General features: G+C 41.5%; 1 protein-coding gene across 1 annotated transcript in view; it reads left to right on the plus strand.

Moving 5' to 3' along the window:
* Nucleotides 1-21,974, plus strand: part of EGFLAM (EGF like, fibronectin type III and laminin G domains) — a 77,686-nt gene that overhangs the window by 3,136 nt on the left and 52,576 nt on the right. Inside the window, exons 2-4 of the mRNA XM_064438636.1 lie at nt 15,351-15,460; nt 17,478-17,561; nt 19,279-19,305. Of these exons, the coding sequence (XP_064294706.1) occupies nt 15,351-15,460; nt 17,478-17,561; nt 19,279-19,305 (221 nt within the window). The remainder of the gene's footprint in view (nt 1-15,350; nt 15,461-17,477; nt 17,562-19,278; nt 19,306-21,974) is intronic.

Raw genomic sequence — 21,974 nt, forward strand, 5'->3', positions numbered from 1 at the left:
AAAGGCACAGGTTTTCACTGCTTCTGTTTGAAGTTTCAGTCAACTGGTTGAAGGCTGGAAAACCTAAATCTAGCTCCCAATGTGTAACAGTGCTACTAATATAAACACAATGATACTGAATTTTAATGGATCTATGGTTTTAGAGGCTTATAGCGGAAAGAGCCAACCACTTAGCTGATTTCCTATGGAAGTTCATGGCATGAACTTGTTGCACTATATCACATTGTTACTTTTTTAGTATCGGAGGATAAAGTTCCAGTGCCCTCTAAAATATTAAAACTGTTGAGTTGGTCTGCCCAGAGAAAATAAAATATTCATACCTGATGTCTAGGAATCTTTTTTTTTTAATATATATTATGCTTGCCAACTAACATCAACAAAGAATTGGGCTTGTATTGTATCTATTTCCCAGATGTCCATAACAGTAGACGTCACTGGTGTAAATGCTGGAGGAATCAGGCTGCTTAAGGTCTGAAGGCTTTATAAGAGTGTAGCACTCAATATCAGGGCCAGATTTTTGAAAGAGCCCAGCTCCTTGGTCAGCACTACAGTAAAGCACTTTTTTTCCCAAAGAACTTGGCACTGTGATGCTTGAATTCTTTAGAAAATCTGGATATAATAAGAGCTGCTGGATATGGAACACTTTTGAAAGTCTAGCCCTATTTAGGTATCAAAATAGGTCAATCTGCTGTAAAAATCAGGTCTACAGATAGGGAAAATGTAGCAGTCTTTGGGAAGGAAGGTGCTTATTTGAGTTTTTTAAATATTACAATTTTTTTTGGAACAATGATAGAATAAGTTGTAATTCACTGCCATAATAAATTCTGCATGTAAAGCATGCAAGGGTGAGACTGATCTGTGGCAGAATGTATAGTGTCTGAGGAAAGGCATGGGTCCAAAGCTGAATGATTCCTAACACTAGGGATGCAGAGCTGGTGCGTATCTGTGAGCTGAAACTAATAAAGAAGATGTAAATAATTTATTTGGGGGAATAATACACATATAATACACATATAATACACATATAATTCTTTTAATGTTTCAGACATAGGCCAAACACAGGCTATCAGACCCCACTGCTTCAACAGCAAGAAAATCAACCAAGTGCTAATTATATATGTATGTCATTTATCACATTTGGGTGTAAGCTGTGTCACAAGATTGTGTGACATTTTCATTTTGATTGGGCTTGATCTTGTACCTGTGGTGCCCATCTCCTGGTAAGTCCTGCTAGTGCTGATCAATCCCATCACCATCTCCCACAGATAGGAGCATTCCCCTAATACACTCTGAGACAGCAATGGGAATGCACTGAATTATTTCACTTGAGCACGTTACTTGCTATGTCACTGCTAATCACTAATTTTAAAGTATGTTTTCTCATTTTACTTGGTCTTATTTGCAACAAAACATGTTCTGTCCTTTCCATCCTGAAATCATTATTTCATGATTCCTCTGATTACAGAGGAAGCTAATCGCTTCCTTGGTAAGAAGGAAACCTTCAGTAAATATTTTTCTTGGGCACCCTTTTGCCAGTGTCCCCTCTAAGACTACTACATAGACTTCTACTGGTGTTCAGAAAGGTAGAATTAGCCAAGAAATTTTAAAAAATTGGTGGACTTATACCTATACCTGGTATTGGAGTTCCCAGTGATGCTTTGGAAGCAGGGGTTGTGTGGAGTTAAGGCACTAGAATGAGCCTTGGGAAATCTCTCTGTGCTGAAGCTGTCACAGACTTGCTTTGAGGGTTTTCCAGTCCTTCCCTGGCCAGATTTTCAGTTTTCAAAATGGGGTTAAGTGCTTTTGTGCTTTTATCCTTTTCCAACCATGTCACAGTAGGCAACAGTAGGACTTCTGTAGGGTGCTCAGCTCAGCTGCACCCCAATTTTAGTCAAGGCTGCTAGGCATTACCTTAGTAATAACATGTAGATGAACGCCTACATATCTTCCAGCGTGCCCTGCAGAAAAAAACACACTCTTTTTTTGTGGGAGATAAACAGTGACACTGGACTAGGTAGGGTACAGCACCGTGTACAGCTTGTTAGGAGTGAGCACATCTGATGATCAGATTCAGCTTCTTGAACTTAATGGCAGGGGTTCTGACTGTCAGTCACCCAAAATCATCCTGAGGAGCAGGAGAGTACCCTGTTGCCTTAAAACAGAAAATTTCAGTGAATGAGTTCTCTTCAGTGCCCCACAAACTCATCAATTAGCTGCGAGTATACTTAGAAGTTTCCCATTCCTCAGGTCATGCTTATATTGGCAGTCAACCTTATGCCTGTTTCTGCCTATATCCCTTTAATGTGGTCTTTAATGAAAATTAAAATAATTTAAAAATAAGGTGACTAATGTTGTTGCTTCATGATGGAGACTCAAGACCACACTGATAGGATCTTTTCACAGCTTTTCTGCCACAACAAAGTGAAACACTAACGTAAGTGGTTATAGAACACTTTTCTCATATTAATAAGTTATTAAAATATACCAACGATGCCTGTAATCTGAGTAAATTACCTTGAAGAGGTCTTTGCAGACTTTATTATTTCATATATTAAAGGGTATACAATTTGGTGCCTATTTATCAGTGAACGTGCAACAGTGGTCTGTGACCATGTAGTAAAAGACTTTCTAAACCACAAGCACACAGGAGACTATGTTAGCTGTATGATCTTGAATAAAATTTCCTAATGGTTTTCTGTGCAAACAAATGATCTATCTAAAAAAACCTCACCAACCAAACAAAACCCAAAATCAGTCCTTCATAATTAATTCCAGCTGAAAGAAAGTACTTTTGGGTAAGAATAGACAAGGTTTGATTTCCTTTGTATTTTTTATTTGTAGTGAGGGTGCTTAGATGTGAAAACCAAATTATTTATTTCGTATAAAGTGAACATCCAAACCACAGCCAAAGATGAACATTATTTTTTCAGACTTTTCAGAGTCGCTGAGCTGAGAACAAGCACAGCCGAACTAATCTTTGAAAGTAACTGCTTCAGGAGAGCATAAACCACTGAAAATTGGAGGCTTAGGGGGAAAGATCCATCACAACCAGGTAACTAACTCAAACCTTGGTAATAGTATGGGGTGTGGTGATCCATAAAACTCTCCAGGTGAGAGGTGTATAGTGTGAAATACACCACGTTAGCACTAGTTCTACGGAGCACAGTGTAACTACATCCACAAAAGGAAAACTCCTCAGGATATTGGCCTCCAATGAAAGAGAAATCCATACAATATTGATGCGGGGAGCCTTTTATTCAAAAGGAAGAGGACAGCTATGGGATCCTGGGAGAAACCTTCTGTTAGTGACTTTCTGGTTATGTAATTGGATGGTCAAAATACACCAGCTTTGTTTTCTGAAAAAGATCTTTCATTCAAGCATTTCTAAAAGATATTCTGGATAATTTTTAGACCTAGAAGAGAGAAACCATGTGCAGGTGCTGACATATTCTGCATCTGGCTTTCTCTGTGTATCATCAAGTGGTGATGGGTGTCTTTCCATTTATATAAGTTAACCTTATATTTAATAAACACTTTTTAAATAACAGTGCAGATAGCAGTCATGTTAACACTAACTGTTCTGAGAAGGAGACACCAAGGGGTTCTGAGCTTCCCCATATCCTCAGAGGATAGCCAGACTGGTGTAACTCACACAGAAAGCTCTCCAAGGCTGTGAGAATCCCAAGCCAAATTATTCTTCACACTTCTCTCGATTTTTAAAGTAATTTAAAATTGCTGGAACCTTTGAAAATGATGGTACATTTTGAACTTGCATTTTGAATTGTCTTTCTAAAACGAGGGGAAATGAGCATCTTGTGAAAGTTGAGCATGCTGCTTTCAAATACAGAAATCATTCCAATTCTTCTGATGTGTTAGAGGCATTATTGCACATAAAAAGTTTTAAACCAAGACTGGCTTCGTGTTGCTGAGCTCAAAAATCTTCTGAAAAAAATCCTAAAGGTAAAGATTATAGAGAATTTCACTCAAGTTAAATTATTTCATGAATGAGAAATTTCAACTAGAAGATCATTTTAGGAAAAAAAACATGAACAAAACTTGTCAAACTACAAATGATGGAAACTAAGTGTCTAGGGCAAGAACTTTTGTGGTTTAATTAGAGAGAGCAGAAGCCAGAATTTGTTCCTTGGAACAGAAATGTTTCACCTCTGTTTCATATTCTGCTTTCTAGATAATCTCAGGAGAAGACAACATGTCTCTAAAAATAATAAGGCTTTTTATGAAGATGGCTCTTTACAGAGATGGTGGCATTGCAGCTGGTACTGCAGCTACAAACACAGATACCAGTGTCCTGCTTAGCATTTTTAATTCCCGCTCCCATGTCATGATGTACCCTCATGAACCTGTTGCATGTGGGTTGCTACTGTTTTCATCTTAATTGGACAGTCATAATGGCAGTGTTATGGTATGACCAACTATACAATCAAGAACTGCATCTCTCTCCATACATATGCTAATGGACTCAGTAGGCTGAGTTGAAACTCTTCAAGCCATTTACCTCTGTGGAGTTGTAACATGTTGTGATCATGGGGAAGATGGAAGAAGCAGCCTGCAGAATATAAGGGGAAGAAAGTCACTGCTGGACAAAGGACTAGCAGCACCTAAAATGGGCAGAAAGGGGAAAAGAAAGAGCTGTTTAACCAGCTGCTGCCAAGAGAAGGGCACGGCTTGTACGGTGAGGCAGCCCTGGTAAGGGTTTGGGCTAAAAGATTGGACCCTGCAAACTGTGGTGGGGCAGGGAACACTTTGACATGATTAGGGAGTACAGTGCTTTGTGGACATTGTAACTGTACATGGGTCATTACCTGTTTGTTCCCTTACGTATTTTGTCTTTATTCATGCTGAGATATATTTCCATGTCTTATTGTTTCTTGCAGCAAAGAAGTTTTCATCCCTCCCAGTCATTCTGCCAGCTTTCACATCCCACTGCTTGTCACTGGCATTTTGGACACAGAGCTGTGTCCCACACTACATTAGTATGGGTATTCAGGTTTAAAAAACATGCCTATTTCTGTCGTTTAATGGAGACAAAGAATTTCCTCTGTGGTTTTTGCTGATACTGCTGGTGAATGGAGAGACTTGGTGACTGCAGAAGGTAGTGAAATTATCCTGTTTCTTATGGAGGAACTGAATCAGAGAAGAATTTCCTGCTCCTTGAGAAAATGACAAATTTCCTCCCTGACCTGGCCTTCAGCAGCCTTTAGTAAAATCACAGCTGCAGTTGAGCTGGTTTCTCCAGTCAGGTTAAGAACACTGTGCAGTGGCAGCCCTGGTGTATGTGCCCTTGCAGCTAAAACACCAGCAGCATCCTGGGCTGCATTAGGAGGAGTGTTGCCAGCAGGTCAGGGGAGGTGATCCTTCTCTACTGAGCACTGGTGAGACACATCTGGAGGATTTAGTCCAGTTCTGGGCTGCCCAGTACAAGAGAGACAAGGTTGTACTGGAGCGAGTACAGCAAACGGCCACAAAGCTATTTAAAGGACTGGAGCGTCTCCGTCTCGGGGACAAATTGAGGTTGAGAGGAACAGTTCAGCCTAGACAGTAAAAGACTCGGGGAGATCTTATCAATATATATAAATACCTGATGAGGAGGGTAATGAAGATGGAGCCATTCTTTTCTCAGTGCTGCCCTGTGACAGGGCTGGAGACAACAGGCACAACCTGAAACACAGGAATTTCCATTTAAACATAAGAAAAGTTTTTTTTACAGTGAGGGTGATTGAGCACTTGCCCAGAGGGGTTGTGGCATCTCCATCCTTAGAGATACTCAAAACGCAACTGGCCGAAGTCTGGAGCAACCTGCTGTAGCCAAGCTTGCTCTGAGCTGGGGTTTGGACTAGGTGATCTCCAGAGGTGCCTTCCAACATCATCCTCTCTGTGATTTTGCAAAATGTCACAAGTATCTTTTGAAGCTGTGTATTTCAGTTCTCACATCTAGCTTCCTTTGAGCTGTCCTCCATCCTATCATGGCCTGAGAACACCACCTTGACATACTGCTATACTGTCTACAGAGGAAGTGGGTGTTTGCTTTAGTTGTGATCAATACCAAGATATTTTGTGGGAGGTCACTACCATTTTTGAGGTGGTGTAGCCATATGAGGCCTGTGCCGAAACCTTGGAGACAACCAACCTGCACATTTATTTGTGTGGTACTCTCTGGGGCATGACCAGCTTGTTTGTGTCCACCAATAATGAGCTTCAAAACAATTACTCAGGACTTCTAGGGATTGTGGGAACCCAAGATGTGGCATGTCCTGTCCTCATCCTGCACACTTGTTGCTTGTCAAATGGTCAGCTTTGTCCTCTTTATACTTTAATCTTTTTGTGTGTGTGTCCATAATACATGTATGATTGTCAGGTTTTTCTATATGAACACTTTTCTAGAAGGTCCCCTTGAGTTTTGTTTCTTATACTAAGTTTTTTCTTCAAGAGCTCAGTTTTGTATTGTGTATCAGTGAGAGGGAAATCTGCTGTAGATAAAGCGAAGAGATTAAGAGACATCAAGGAGAACATTTTTCAAGTAATATAACCAATTTTGCTATGGTTCCCATTGAAGATAATAAGCTTTAGATAGTGGACACCTGGAAAATACACCCATAAGTGATACTGATTGATGGGAAAACAAATTTTCAAGTTATTTATTAGACTTCTTATAGCTTATCTGCCCTTTTTATTTATATATATATTTATATATAATGAATCTGTATTTTTTGATAATAAATACAAAGTCTTTGATATGTGGTTCTCTTATGTATTTTACCCATGGTATAAATGCTCAGAAAATGTAGCAGGCTGACTTTTATCCTTATTTTTATAATTTCATTTCAGAACAGTAATAACCTGCTTAGTAGAGTTTATTTTCATCAAGGATGCCTAAGACTCAGCTAGGAACTTTAAGCACTGTGTGATCAGCTTTGTTAATATTTTCCTCTTTCTGCTTCCAGTAGTGTTTTGGAGAGCTGTGTTTTCTGGAGATCCTCCAATGTTCGTACTTCCTAACACCTCAGATGTGTAGCCCATGAGGGCTGTGGAAGTGAGTTAAATTCTCTTATATGACACCTGAATTGGTGCAAAAGGGGAGACAGAAGCCCTGGGGTAGGAAGGTGGAAGTAAATGCCTGGAGGTAAAGGGATGGAAGAGGATGGAGGTAGCGGGGCAGGAGAAGATGTGAGACCTTGCCCTTGCTGTTGGCAGTGAGCTGCTGCTTTTGCTTAGTGGTGAGATGAAACTGCACCTCTGGATGACACAGTTTTCCATGGGTGCAGAGTTTCCTCAGTGGCTCACTGGGTCTGTCTCACCCAGGCAGCATGTCCCAATCTACTGGGATGCCTGGCTGGAAAGCTGCTGCTGCCCATCAGCAGAGGGGCTTATTAATTGATTGCTGTTCCCAGTGTAGTCCCAGTATAGAAAATCATGGAGCGAGATGGGGTTGGAGGGTATGCCAGGGGATGCACTTGGCATGCTGGTTGTTATCCAGCCCATCCTACAGATTATTAAAGTCTATTGCACAGACATGCTAACAGCTGTTGCTTGTTTTCAGGTTCTTTCTAACACTTATGTTAAACCTCCCAGAGAGTTATTTTTAAAAGTTATTTGAAAAATGGTGAAGTAGCTGATGAGAAGGCAGGCAGTACCAGGGCAGGCAGGGCTGTGGCAGCAGCTGCTGTACACATCTGTAGGGACAAGGCAAGTCCAAGCCCAGCCAGGAAATCCCAAGCCAGGAAAATGTTGAGTTTTGCATTCAAGCAGCCTGTAGACTGGAACAGGGAGAGGTGAGCCTCAGTGCTTCCTGTTCTTTGGGATTAGGGACCTTGCTACCACCTTTGTCTTCCAGGCCAAGATGCTACAGAGGCATCAGGAATTAGGGCAAACATGTCCCAGCACTGGGGTTTTGACAGCTGAAGCACAAGCCTGGTTTTAGGGGCACAAGTGCTAGATTTTGACTCAGGCTTGCAGGAGTGCACCTGAGTTTATGTAGGTGGAGTGTCTTGGTGGGCTTTTTGCAGGCGTCTATACTACATCTATATTGGAAGTGGAAACCGCTTCCATTAGGAGAAATATTTCACCAAGTTATCTCAGGTGCACGTACAGTGTATGCACTGGTGTTAGTCAGACTGGCCTCTGATCAGTAATTATTGAAAACACAAGCCTGTAAGAGTTATCCAGAGATTGCCCTGTCTGTTCCTCTTGACAAAGGCAGGACACGTATAAACTAGACCTTTACTCAGAGATAATGGTGCCCCGATTTTAATAACCTTTAGCACCAGGAATTCCCCAAAAGCAGTTCCAGTGTGTAACCATCCACAGCTAGAAGTTTATTTCTATATCTAGCTCTTAAAAAAATTATCTGAAAAATCAGTTTCTGCTTTTCCTTCTCACACATGGAAGTCACTGTGCACTGTGCAGAGCTCCCCTACTTTCTCCCTCCCTTCTCTGCAGAGTTGGAGCCTTCCCAGGAGCAGAGCCTTGCTCTGGGGAGGAGCATGGGGAGGGGAACAGGGCTTCCTACCTCTGCTCTTCTCTTCTGCGATCTGCAGGGCCAGGACAAAGCAGGAAAAGCAATGACAAGGTCACCATGGACACTGTGCCTGTTCGTTTGTAAAGGGATTCACTGAGTTGCACTGTAGCTTAAGTTCTGAGCTTTGCCTCCTTCATTCTTCTTCCCTGGGCTATAAATACCCTGATGACAATCACCTCAGATGTACCTGAGGCAGATAATAGATGCTATATACTGCATCAGAAAAAACATCACGTGAGTCCAAGCCTGCTATTATTATAATATTGAGGGGTTTTTTTCATTGTAATTATTACAGTATTTTTAAAGGGCTAACTGAGATTGGGTTAGTCTCTCCAAAGGTTTTTGCTCTCCGGTGTGGGTCAAAAACTGTGATGCCTCCACAGGGCCATACTACCTACAGTCTCTGCACCAGTGCTCTCTGTGGCAGTGTGGGGGTGACCCAGTGGATTTCCTCTTGTGGGAATCTAATCCATTAGCAGTGGTAGGTGACTCATTCAGAGCAACAACTGTCAGGGTTTCTCAATTTTTTGATGTTTTCAATGTTGATGTTGCTACTCAGGGTGCAGGATCAGGAGAGACTTGCTGAGATTTTCCAGTTTCAAGTCATCGTCCTTTGTAATTGTTGTGGCTGGGAGATTCTTGCTCTCTTACATACTGCTGCTGGGCAGTGGGAGCTGGAAAACACTTCAAAGAGATTAGAAGATGGCACATTTTTTTCATTTAGGATTTCCTGACCTTTTTCAGTTTGTCATGCTGTCTTCATTCCACCGTGGTGTTTGCATAACCTCATTCAATCTGTAAAAAGAATGAAAACGAGAAGAACTTATAGCTGTTTATTGTTTTACAAATGAGAATTTCACCAATATTTCAGTCAGAGATTGAATGTGCCATAATACACTTTGTTTCACCTCTAGGAGTAGACAGACGTTTTTCATGAAAACAGCTTTTTCAATGATAAAATGCTGTCTCATTAAAACTCAGGGTTTTTTTATGAATTAGTGAACAGAATTAAATAATGTTTGAGACAAAAGAAATCCAAAGGTATTTATCTTCCTGGAAAATGTTTTGTTTGGAAAGCTTCAATTTAGAATTAGTTTGAAATGTCTTTCAAGAGGGTTTTTATTCCTGTTACCTTATACTGTGACATGTTAGTAGTGACAGCCAGCATTTCATCAACAAATTTCTCGTTTCATGGGACAAAAACAGGAGACACAGCGACCTGGAAAATAAGGCGTGCTTCAGTCAGTACCTCTTAGTTGCTACCCACAGTGATTTAAAAGTGAAATAATGAAATGGTTATCTCATTTCATTCACCTATGTGTCGTTAACAGTAGTACAGAATATACAGTATAAAGATTTTAATTTTCTAAACCACAAACTGGTAAAGATGAAACAAACCATCTGTTTTCCCTTAAATGAATTACCATATTATTGCATGGGGATTGTATCAGTGAATTATTTGTATTTTATTTCAGGACCTGCAAGTACCTGTAACTACCTGCATGCCTTGAAACAGCATAAACATCTAAAAAGGAAAGAGAAGATGAAATACAAAATAAAATTAAAATCCTAAAATAAAATTTTCCAACCCCAATCCTTTCAGATATTCCATTTATGAGTATTTTAAAAAATACCATTTTCAGTCAGTATTATTTTAATCTAATTTAAAATTTAAATAAATTTTGAAATTTCCTCTGAATAGTAGTACCAACTGTGACGAGCTTTATCCAGGTTATCCAAAGCACTTCAGATGTGAAGCTTGTGACCATAAGAAATGAATTTGTTTTGAAGTTGGGCAAGTTCTTGTGATTATTCACATCTGTAGTAAGATTTTGGGGTCACTCCATGACTCGAAAGAAGGAGGAACTTGCCTGTGTCTGCACAAGCAGTTTTCTTGCCGTAGCTGGAGGAAAGCATCAAGCTGAAGCAGTTACTCCTGAGCCTTGCACAAGGCTAGCATGGTTAGGCTGGGAGCAGTGGGTGGATTAACTTGAAGTGTTCTCATCAGGTACCCAGGCTAACTCTGCTTAAAATTGCAAGGGTAGACAGGGAAGTGACATCTCTGCTTGTGGACTTAGAGATGGCAAGGAGCATCCCAAGGCATTGGAAGGTCATTGACTTACGCGGGCTGGGGACCATTCCCAGGAGGCACTTTGCCTGTTGCCACCCTGATGGTAGCCTGAGGGCATTTAATTTATGGGCAGAGGCTCTTGTATGGCGCAGTGGGAGCTGCAATGGAAATGACACTTGTATCAATGGGGTAAGCTTTTTTACCATATTCAGTTTGGGTTGCTTTTGTGAACCAAAAATTTAAATAATGGTAATTACTTTAAAATGATAAAATTAACTCCAACTTAGAGAGAGGGGTCTTAAGCTCACTTGGAGAGCTTATTTGGTGACTTCTTCACTAGTTCAGCAGTTTTTTGCATCTTTGCAGAAGTACAGAACAAGAGAGATCTACAAACAAGAAACAAAATAGCTGTAAGCAGAAAAGTAAATACAACGTTGGCAGGTCAACATTGTTTATCTGCAGACAAATCCTCATTAACTTCTTGTATTTGATATAATTTTAGAGTGTATAGTCATAATATGTGTAAGCATGCTCCCCCTTGATTAATGGCTTCCTTGCATGGACCAAAGTCATAATTCCATTACCAGTTTCATCAAAACATTTTGGACAATATTGGACTTTCTGTCCATGACGGGCCAGAAAGGAGAATGAGTGTGTTTGTACAAAATGCATTTAATTTTATTTTTATCTAACTTGGTTCCTTGGTCTTTATGATCAGAGCTAATCTCCATGCCTTAGGTATTCACAGGTTCCAACTGCAGAAGACATTTGCAGGTGGGATCATCACTGAGGCAGATCTTAGGAGTATGTACAAGTAGTAGATATATTGCACCCCTCTTGTCTGCAGGTTCCCATCCACCAGGCTGCAGAGGGGAGTAGGCTCCATTGTGGTTTTGCACTGTGCGTGGTGCTACCAGATTAACAGATTTCATGCTGAATTTTGAGAAGAAAGGTATTTCTGACCTGAACTGTAGGAGGAACTACAAATACCCAAAGATTTTTACCCTTGAAAACTACTTTTATTTTTTATAGTCTAAATATGACCTTTGACATAGACATAAATGTTTAAACCAGTTCTAATATCCATTTTTAGTGTGCCTTATATGTAATGTTCTGTAAAATCTTGCAAAATATCTCAAGCGTGCATTTATCTCAAAATAATTTGCTAGTAAAACAGTGATTTGTATTGCAACAGTTGAGACCAACCAACAAATCACTTTGATATAGCATTGCAGCATGATTCTTTCAAAGCCACAACATCTCCTGCATCTCAGTGGCATAAACATTGCTTGTGTCAGATTGTGCAGTCCCTTTGTCATAGCTGCGAAGGGAAAGTCCAGTCCAAAAATGGACATTTTTTACTTTCTGGCGGGTTGTCTGGAATTCAGGCTCTGGCAACCAGAAGTGACCCTGAATCCCCAGATGCACATCAATATGCTGCAAGTTCAGGAGCAGTGACAGCAGAGGACTGTGGGGTCTACCACACTGCATGAGATGCTCCTCTCTGCCTTGCGCTCTATCTTCCCCAAGAAATAACTCTGTGCATGGGACAGGGCTGGCCCAGGTTCTCCTCTTCTTCTTGGCTCCCCATTTAAGCAGGGGGCAGTGTGGTCCCTGGCAGGGTGAGCGCCATGTGACTACAGGATGCAGCGGTGTGGTGAGTGGATCCTGCACTCCCCAGACCTTTGTTTGACCACTGACCATCATCTGAGGATGCTCGCAAAGACAGTGCTAGGTGCTGATGGTGCTTAGCCCTGGTTCCCAAGCGTGCCTCCTGCCATGGTCTTTGTTGTGTTAGGGGAATTCACTGACTTGTAGGGAGAATTAAACAAGGAGGATGGAAATATAGACCTCTTCGGCTCCTTGCTCTCATTTTCCCCGGCTTAAGTTTGTATTTACTTGTCTCCAGTGACAATTTATAGGCCAGAGTAACTGAGGTCAGTATTTGGCTCTCTGTGTCACTTTTATCATCTGCAAACTGGAGATAGTACTGTTTAGTTGGCCTGGGTGAATAATTCATGGCGTGGCTCCTTATTAAACAGATGTTGCTTCTCTGTTTGCAGATAATCTGCAAATGGATGGCACTTTTTTCAAATATATTTGTTATTCCAAATTATTTACCAAATACTTTCTGTAAATAATTTCATTGGCCTATAGTGTATCCAGAATATTTATTTGAAGCCTACCTTATATATTTGTCATCACTGGTTAAATTTTATATCTGCAACTATGCCTCCCAGCAAACTTGTCTCATAGAGCCTCCCCAGAAAGTAATACAAGGGTGGCAGGGATCCATAAGACTAAGTCTGTGTTAATAAAAAAAATGGGGGAGGGCCCGTTTTCAGAGAGCAGGTAGCATGGCATGGTTTGGCTCTCATCCATATGGCTGAACTCCTTTCCTTACCGAAAGGTGTCTGTACTGACATACAGTTGTGGTTTGTGAGCTGTGCTATTCTCCAAACCATTCCTGGGAGACTTTCCTAGGAGGCTGAACCTGTGCCACAGACTGTACAGGCAGTATGGATGGGTGGATGTCCCCGTCCTTGGGTCCTAGGTAGTTTCCAGTGTCTCAGGAACATGCTTAAAAGCCTATGGGTCCTCCATGGCATTGCTCGAAGCACTGGATGGTTATTTGCTTTCTTGAAGATCCATTTAGCATGTGCTTGGTTCCATCATGCCCATTCCCTGGGAGCCAGGGGAAGGAAGGTGCTGGTGGTGTCCCTCGAAAGGAGCTGGGAGGGTATTGCAACTACCTATTTTACCCTCTGGGAAATGAGACAGGCTGGGAGGGAAACTGGGAATCTGGCTGGTGGCTTGTGTTTACAGAGTAGGAGCCTGTTAGGGCAGACTAATTCTTGCGTGTGCTCCCATTAACTCAGGTTAGATCAGGCAGGTAATGGGGACAATTCAGGCAGGTAGAGCCGTAAGTATATTTTCCCTCCTTAATGTGTATGTGCAGCCCTGCCCTGTTATGGCTACACAGACTTCTTGGGGATGTTATAATAGTGCATTAGCCTTCAGAATTTCATTCAAGTTGAATTGATAAGCAAGATCCTTGGGGTGTGTAGAAAATACGAAGCTCTAGTACACCATAGGTAGTCCCTTCTTCTGAAGGTGTATTGGGATTTTTTGTCCCCTGCTCTGTTGTTTCAACAATTAAAGGAAAAAATTTTTAAAGTTCTTGGTAAGGAGCCCATCACATGCAGTCCTTGCAGCCTTGCCCAGGAGCCAGCCTGATGGGAATTTTTTTATGTGCTTTTATGGCTGAAACTTCAGGCATAGGGGGCAAAGGTTGCTAGAGAGAAGCTAGGATCTCTTGAATAATTTATGTATTTATCCTTTCATGATTGCACCTAGCATTGTCCAGGATTTCTTCTAGCATTGAAGAGAAATAAATAGATAAAAGGGCAAGGAAAACAAAGAGTCGTCAGTGCTAACCGAGAGGTGTGGACCCTGACTGGCTGTACTTGCCCACTCAAATGAAGAACCATAAAGCAAAAAGTATCCTAGCAGTGGGAAAATATAGGGTCAATCTGAAAAGGAACAGAATATCAGCTCTACTCATGTTTTAACTACTAGGGTATTGATGCTATCGATAACTCTGCAGAGTTTGTAAACTATTAAGTTTTGTATTTAGCTTCAAATCAAATATGTTGGTGGAAGTGAGAAGTGTAAATCTGATGTAGGCTTGCTTCACATCTAAAAACGACCTTTACAGTAGCTTGGTTTTGCTTGATATTTTGACAGAGCTAATGGAAAAAAGGGGGGGAAAAAGGTTTTCCTTATCCTTTTCTTAAAATTTTCATAGGTCAGGGCATGCAAAAAACCTAAGTATAGTAAAACTGTTGCCTTGAAGAAAAATGAAGTTATTGTTAAAGTGTCTGAATCAGTTCTCTGTTGCAGTTGTTTTTTAGGTGGGTTTGATTTCAAGAGTATGGATGATGGTGGTTTAGAGAAGTTGTGTTAAAAATCTTGCTCAGGTTACAGAGCAGACATGCTCCTCCACCTGCCACTCTCTCAGTAAATGCAGTTGCTAACATGTTACTAGAGACATGGATCTCAAGGTTTTCTTCCTCTCCAGCCTTTTTTATTTGCAGTAGTTGAATTAAATCATAGAATCATAGGGCGGTTTGGGCTGGAAGGAATCTTTAAAGGTCATCAAACCCAACCCCCACTGTAATCTGCAAATGCAGGTGGGAACTGAGGGGTCCTTTGTGCTCTTCTCATCAGGCTAAACTTGCTTCGTACTTAAATCATTGCCCTTCCCATTGATAGCTGTCATGAAGGAATTCAGGTGGTGATCAGGAGATCTCTTGTTGCCTTGAAGGGGGTCTCTTGGCCAGTGCCAAACTAGCAAAGGGCTGAGGAGGAGGCATGTTCTGGGTTTGGTTTAGTTTTCCTCACACCAGGCTGTTCCTGTTGGCCGTGAAGCCTGTGGGAGGGTGGTGGTGAGGGGAGGGCTGACGTTGTCCATGAGATGTCCTGAGTTGACCAACAGCCCCTTGCCACTGAGAGAGGGCATGTTCCTTTTCACCCCCTCTCTTCTGGTATCCCACTTCTGCCTTGGAGGGCAGAGGTGGAGAGGAAGAAGGTGCAGCAAGTCAAATCTGAGTAGTGGGCTATGTTTGACTGTTTGGAATAAGGGCAGCACACATCTATTCTTCTTCAAAGCCATACCTGCTGGGTGGCTAGAGAGGTTTTATGTCCTATGGCTCTTATACAATGTCATTTTGCTTTGAGCAGATAGGCTGGGGCCTCCTCTTGATATAGTGCTGGATTCACTGAACTGCACAGCGTTCAGCGTGCAATGGAGGATGCCAAAGCAGCATGCGAGCACCATCACAGGCTATACGGTAAGTGATCCTCTATGCTGCTAGTAGACGACTGCAATACCCTCCATGGCCTCAGACTATGGACGCAGCACAACGAAGCAAGCAGGAGAGCCTGCTCTTGTGATGAATCGTGCTGTTGCCCAGAACGTGGTCAGGGAACAGTGGGCTTGAATGGATTGAGCAATAACTTCAAGAAACAAGTGGTTCAGGTTTCAGAAGCAGGCTATGATGGGCATTTGGGTTGGATGCCAAAGGCTTGTAGTAGATACAGATTGCTTTTCTGTTTTGGTTTTCATGCAAGGATCTTGGCACTCTCTGCAGCTGATAAAACAATAGAGTAGAACAGAGCAGGTCGATATTTCACTGTGGAGGTGAAGGGAGATACATGGTGATTTCAGGGTTGTTCAGATCCTTTGGCTCTTCCAGCCTGAGGATTACTTTAGCAGGAATAACTTTTCCAAACTACACCTCTAAACTTTCCCAGAGCGGCAGCAGGTGCAGGGAAGGAGAGTTTCATGCTGTCTCTTTCCTTGATAGATGCTGTTCTGCATAGCATCCATGGGAGTCCAGCCACAGCCTTAAATATCAAGAGACTTTTAATCCCTCCTACCTCTGTAGTGAATTTCCCTTAAAGAAGTTGGGTGATTTTCCTGTTTTACTCAGCAATTTTGTAGGAGAGGCTCTGACCCCCTGTAAACCTCTGCCAAATTACCTTCTGCCTGTTAGGCAAAGCGGAGTGGCTAGCCTAAACTGGGTACTATGTTTCAGTGTGCAAGCAGAAAAACAATGAGCACTAATCTGCCATTTATTATGGTTTGTCAGGTATTGCTTTAACAGGTCTTCCATGGCAATGAAACTCAGTTCCAGAATGGAAGTTAGTCAGTGGGGAATTAACACCAAAGACATGGGATATTGACTAGAATTGATTGGTTTCCCCTTTAACAAAAAAACAAATAGCAGTTGTTTTTGTTAGCATTTTCTGTGGAGGTGTTTCAAATTTCCAGGAAAAAAATAATCCAAAATTCAATTATATGTAAAAAGGTGGGAAGCAGAAAAAATCTGACTACCTTTGTCGTTAATGTACGCTTAAAGAGTGAGAAAATTCCCTGAAATAGGTATCTCTGGTATGCATGCCTCTTCATCCCATGGTCTTGTAAATGACACTAATGTAGCCCAGCTGCAGGGTTGGTTTTATTTTTATGAAAGCCCTTGTGATCTAGGACACAGAGGAGCACTTGCTGTGGCCAGAACCTTCCTCAGCCAGGCTTTGTGTGTAGTTGGGTACATTCTTCTGTGTGAAAATGGAGGTGCAGTAAGTAAGTGGCTTTTCTATAGGTCATGATATTTTTCAAACAGTTTCAATACTTTATAGTCACAAATCATAAATAGTTTTAATTGTTTGTGCAGTACAGCAAGCATCCAAGCCCCAGTTTATTTTTAAGCCTTGAGCTCATGTGTTGCATGATGGTTAAATCAGTGACAAACAGCACTGATAGAGCTATACCCAAACCATCTTCACTTCCTGTTAACTCTTGACCCTCTGACGTCTCAGGGTCTCTGTGTACAGGAAATCAGATTCTCCCTGGCTCATTAGTCTCCAGTACACGGCAACAAGCATGGAAAGACATTTATGATACAGCAATTTTTATAATGGCATAATCACATAATGTCAATATCTTCCTTATCTGAAGTAAAATGCGTACCTTGTGCAGATCACTCTCACAAATCAGCTGTCCAAACTGACCGTGGCCAAAAGATACACAATTAAATTAGCCAGTTCAAGTCTGCCCTGAAAGCTAGGCTGTGTTTCACCTCACTTCAGTGTATACACTGTAAGATAGTGTCCTTTGGTCATACTGAGAACTTCTAGGAAGAATGAAGGGAATGTTAAAGGGTGTTAGCTTTTCACCCTGTTGAAAAAGCATGGGATCATGTGCTCTAATGCTGTCCGCAATGTGATAACAATGCACTTGTTTTTACATCATTCTGAAACATTGTGTTATTGCTTTAACTGGCTTGATTATACCTTCTTCTCAAGGTCTTTTACTCAGAGGTTGAAGATGACAAAGCAGTTAAACAGCTCTCACACGATGTTCCCCTAAGTTTGGATATGCTTAGCATGGTGAGTATTTCTTTTCATCAACAGTCAGAGTGCTGGAGTGGAGCTTGCAAGTGGGAACTTGCAACTGTCTGCTTGCTGCTGGTTTGTGAATTACGGCAAGGATGCAAGCCCCAAATCTGCAGTGGGTATTGAGCAAAAGGAAATCACAATGTTTTTCTGTAATCCAGTCAGTGTGGTACACTTTTTGTCCTTCTTGTCTGACTAGTTTATCGTGTAAAACTATTGGGACTTGCTTGCGTTTTCCTAGTACTGACCTTTGGCATCTACTAAAATAGAATTTTTGATTTTGAATATGCATTTTTATGTGCACTTCCACACAAGGAAGGACAATTGCATGACTCTGTTCACAGTCGGCTGCAATATCAGTGTATCTGTATTGCAGCGTCTGAGACAGGTAAGCGTGTCAGTTAAATGAGACACAGTTTTCAGTGTATTTCTGTCTCTGTGTGAGACTGTGGCCTCCCAAAATACAGAATTTTAGTTTTAATAGTGTTGCCTCAGTTGCAGTTGTGCAAGTCAATCTCCTAGAAGATTCCCTCAACTTCTGTTTTTTTGTTCTTGAAAGCACTATTTTTCCTCCTTGCTTTACATCTTCCCCCTTTCCTTGAGGTCTATTTTTCCTTTTATCTTTCCATTGCTTTCTTACTTTGCTTTATTTCTCTCTCCCCTTCTCTTTCCTCCTTCTCCTATCCATTTTCCTCTTCCTTTTCCATTCACAAATGAATATCGCAGATCCCCTCTTGCTGCATGGCTGAACAATTGGTGCCGAGATGAAAGGAATTCCTCCATGCTTCTGGATGGTTTTAATATTGGCTGCTTTTAAAGGTTGTTCTCTAAACATGCTAGTGCTTCCTCAGTGTGGAGAAGCTGCTTTTTGAGTTCAGCAAGGCAGAAACAGAGATTTTCCAGCCTCTGCTTGGGAAGGGAGTGAAGGATTGTTGCAGGTTGGGTGCTGTGAGGGGAACACTTTCATACCATGCTCTGCAAAGGGCAGTCTGTCCACAAGACAGCAACATTACTAGCACAGGAATGAAAGGCTTATGTGTGCGCACCGAGGAGAATTGCAGGCTTTTCAATCTTTGTTTGGTGATCGTTCTTCACAATTCAATTTATTCCTCCTTTCTCTTCTCCTTGTCTTCATGCTCCTTTATTTCCTCACCCCTCTTCCTTCAGCCTTCCCACCTGACATTCAGTGATATTCATTCACTGATATTTCCTGATCCCTGCTGGTCAGTGCTCAGAAACCTTCCCTGTGAGAAGTGTGAGTGAGAGGGTTGCTCATGTTTCCTGCAGTCTCACATCACTCTGGTTGTTGGTTCTGACTCCTGCAGGTTTCTGGGATCACAGCAAATGAAAGAATCCTGTTGCCGTGATATGTTATTTCTTTATTTATGCATTATATTCTCCCTCTGATCTTTATCTCTGTATTCTTCACTTGGGTTTTTTTCCCCCTGAAAAAACATTCTTCCTTGTAGTGCCAACAAAGATCAAACAGCACTTCGTTTTTTTATCTTAATCCTGACAGCAGAAATTCTTACTCACTGGGAGAACAGAGTCTGTATCCCAGTACTCATGCAGATGAATAACTGCAACATAGACTTCTATATGTTGCAGCATTGGCCTTGTTTTAATTCTCTGACCTGTTATTTATGTGGTTTTGCCATCACTTTTTAGTATGTTACTTCATTAACAAGTTCCTATTTTGCTTTTTTCCCAGGGTCAACCTGAAGGACAAGCAGTTTTTGTAAGTATTTCTTCACATGAAACTTGGCACAGCTGTGATTTAAAATGAAATTGAATTTTCCTGACCTGGTCTTTGCAGATTCACACATTTTTGTTGATCTCAAATGTTGATTCTACTTAAAACTTATACAGGATATTTTGTAGTCAAAATGTGCCAAATGGTAGCTAAAGCTCAAAATCCAGAGATGAAGAAGGTGGACACCTGTAGGTATAGTGGCTCCCTCTTTAGCAATGGATAAACTTTCCTTTCAGTCATCAAAAGTATTTATGGATGTCTTGTTTTGCTGGAGAGAATTTGTGTAAAAAATGAGCGCTATATCTGGGCAGTGAGGACTTACAGGGGCCAGGGACAGCTGAGTAGTCAGACACAGAGTGACAGGGAAGAACAAAGCAGTCCAGCAGTGGGAGAGGAGACAGAGAGGAGAAAAACTGAGCCAGTTCAGTGAGAGCGGAGGAGGAGGAGCATGGGAAGAGGCCAACCATGGAAGGCCCAGGAGGAAGGCCTGGGAGACTAACAACTAGTATAAAACTGGTTTGAAAGAAATACCATCCCTCTTAATGGCTTTGCAGCTGGTGAATTATTCAGATTAATTATTTCCAGTTGTGCACTCAGTCCAGTCTGCTTCCTATGAGCAGTAAACAGATTTGGCTTATTGTGAGGGGGGAATCAAGCAGGAGGGTGCTCGTGTTTGGGTAAGAAGAGGGCAGCAATTTCAGCATTTAACTGAAATCCCTAATATCAACACACTCTTGAAAACTTTTTTCTCTGAGATCTGTTCTAGAAATGGAGAAATCCCACAGAGTTGGTGGATCTCACACAGCTTTCATGATAGGAACTAAGGGAAGTTTGGTTGGACTGTAGGAAGCTAATGTCTGGATGAGACCTGAGGATGCTCTTGACCAGGACTATCTGGTTCGATCCCAGCTGAGCTGAGTCTGGATTGTGGCATTTCAGAGTTCAGGTTCCATGCTGGGCCCTTTTCTTCTGCTTGATAAAAATAACACTTCTGAGGGGTGCTTGTGGAGAAGTATGACTAGCTGGGATTAATCAGCTCCCAGCTGTCATTAATCCTCAGGAAGTGGTGTTCTTGATGAAATGCTTTCTGTTATATTCATACCAAACTCAACAGAAATCTGCAATAGTTTTGTGGTTAAGTCTGCGTAGTTCATGTTTTCATCACTAAGCCCCCCCTCCTGGTGCTGGGTATGACCCTGCTGCTTTCTCAGAGGCTTCTCTGGACATAGCAAGGCTGTCGTAGCAAGAGCTGAACTGGGCTGCCTGTTCCTGTGTGTGCATGTGTTCATGTGCCTGTGCATTAGCAAAGTGGATAATGTATTATAGCTGTATTATGTCATCTTGTAACAGACAACACATAAGTGAGAACAGCCAGAAGAAGTGCAGATGCAATACAATTTAATAAGGCAGTTGTTCTACTGGGTATAATATTAATGAAATTAAGCACAAATACTAACAAAAACAAAAACCAAAAAAAAAACACAAAAAAAAAAAAAAGAAAAAAGCAAGAAAAATTAGCAGGCTTTAAAGATGGGAGGTTTTAGGTCATGCGCAGAGTCCTGGAGAGCAATAGTGCTCCCTATCAAATCACCAGTCACACTAGCACAAAATGGGGAGTGACCAGCTGAGACCAGTAGTGCAGGGAAGGAGTTGTCAGGGGATCAAATGTCATTAAACCCAGCTCAGTTTATACAGCTGTGCTGTAATCCAGGGTTTGGCACTTTTTTTTTGGATTAAAACAAAACAAAACATAAAAACCCCAGGTTTACTTTGGAAAATAATTTGTAATCCAAGTTTCTGTGAGGCTGCTTACTGCACAGCCTCACAAACAGTTTCAGCACGCTTGGATTGGAGGGAGGGCAAGCTGCGTGGCAAGGCAGGGATGCATATACCGTTTCAATGTACACCTGACTGCTCTACCATGGAAAAGGCATCTCGTTGCTTTACCCCATTCAAGAATGTGTGATTGTAATGAAAATACCAAGTGTCATTTTGCAGGGTTTTAGCAAGTGTTGTGCAAGTCAAGAAAGTGAGGTCAGTGCCTAGTAAAGCCTCATTGGCAATGTAATGTCCAGTTTGGGGTATCATGCTCGAAAATACAGAGGGAATCTGAATGGAGAGAAAGACTAGAAAAATGATGGGGAGATAACTCTTCCACATACCACCTAACTTCCTTATTTGTGAGGCCACTATGCCTCTTCTGGGATGGAAAAGGCTTGAGTATAAGACTCCTCTCCTAAATACAAGCAGAAAAAGAGATTAAATATGTAATTTCAGGCTCCTGGACAGTGGGGTGCAAGGAAATGTGTTTCTTCTCTAGAATCTCATTTGAAAGTGTTTTGGTGTGAGGTGGCTATTCCCTGAGATTACCATGGGTAGCTTGATGATGTCCTGAATCTGTAAATATTCACTAATGTCTTCATCGTAGATGATTAGAAGATACTTGATCTCAGTGATACCCACTGTACGTCCAACAGCTGTATTCATGGAGATCTTGATTGGCCTTGCAGTCAATGAGATTTGTTATTTGATTTATTGTATACTTGAATCTGGAGGTAACAATATGAGGCAAATACATGAATATCCCATTGTCTGCAGAGGGCAAGTTTCTGAATATTTTGAAATTATTAAGACACATAATAAAGGATTTTTTT

Source organism: Phalacrocorax carbo, chromosome Z, assembly GCF_963921805.1.
Source record: "Phalacrocorax carbo chromosome Z, bPhaCar2.1, whole genome shotgun sequence".
Lineage (NCBI taxonomy): Eukaryota > Metazoa > Chordata > Aves > Suliformes > Phalacrocoracidae > Phalacrocorax > Phalacrocorax carbo.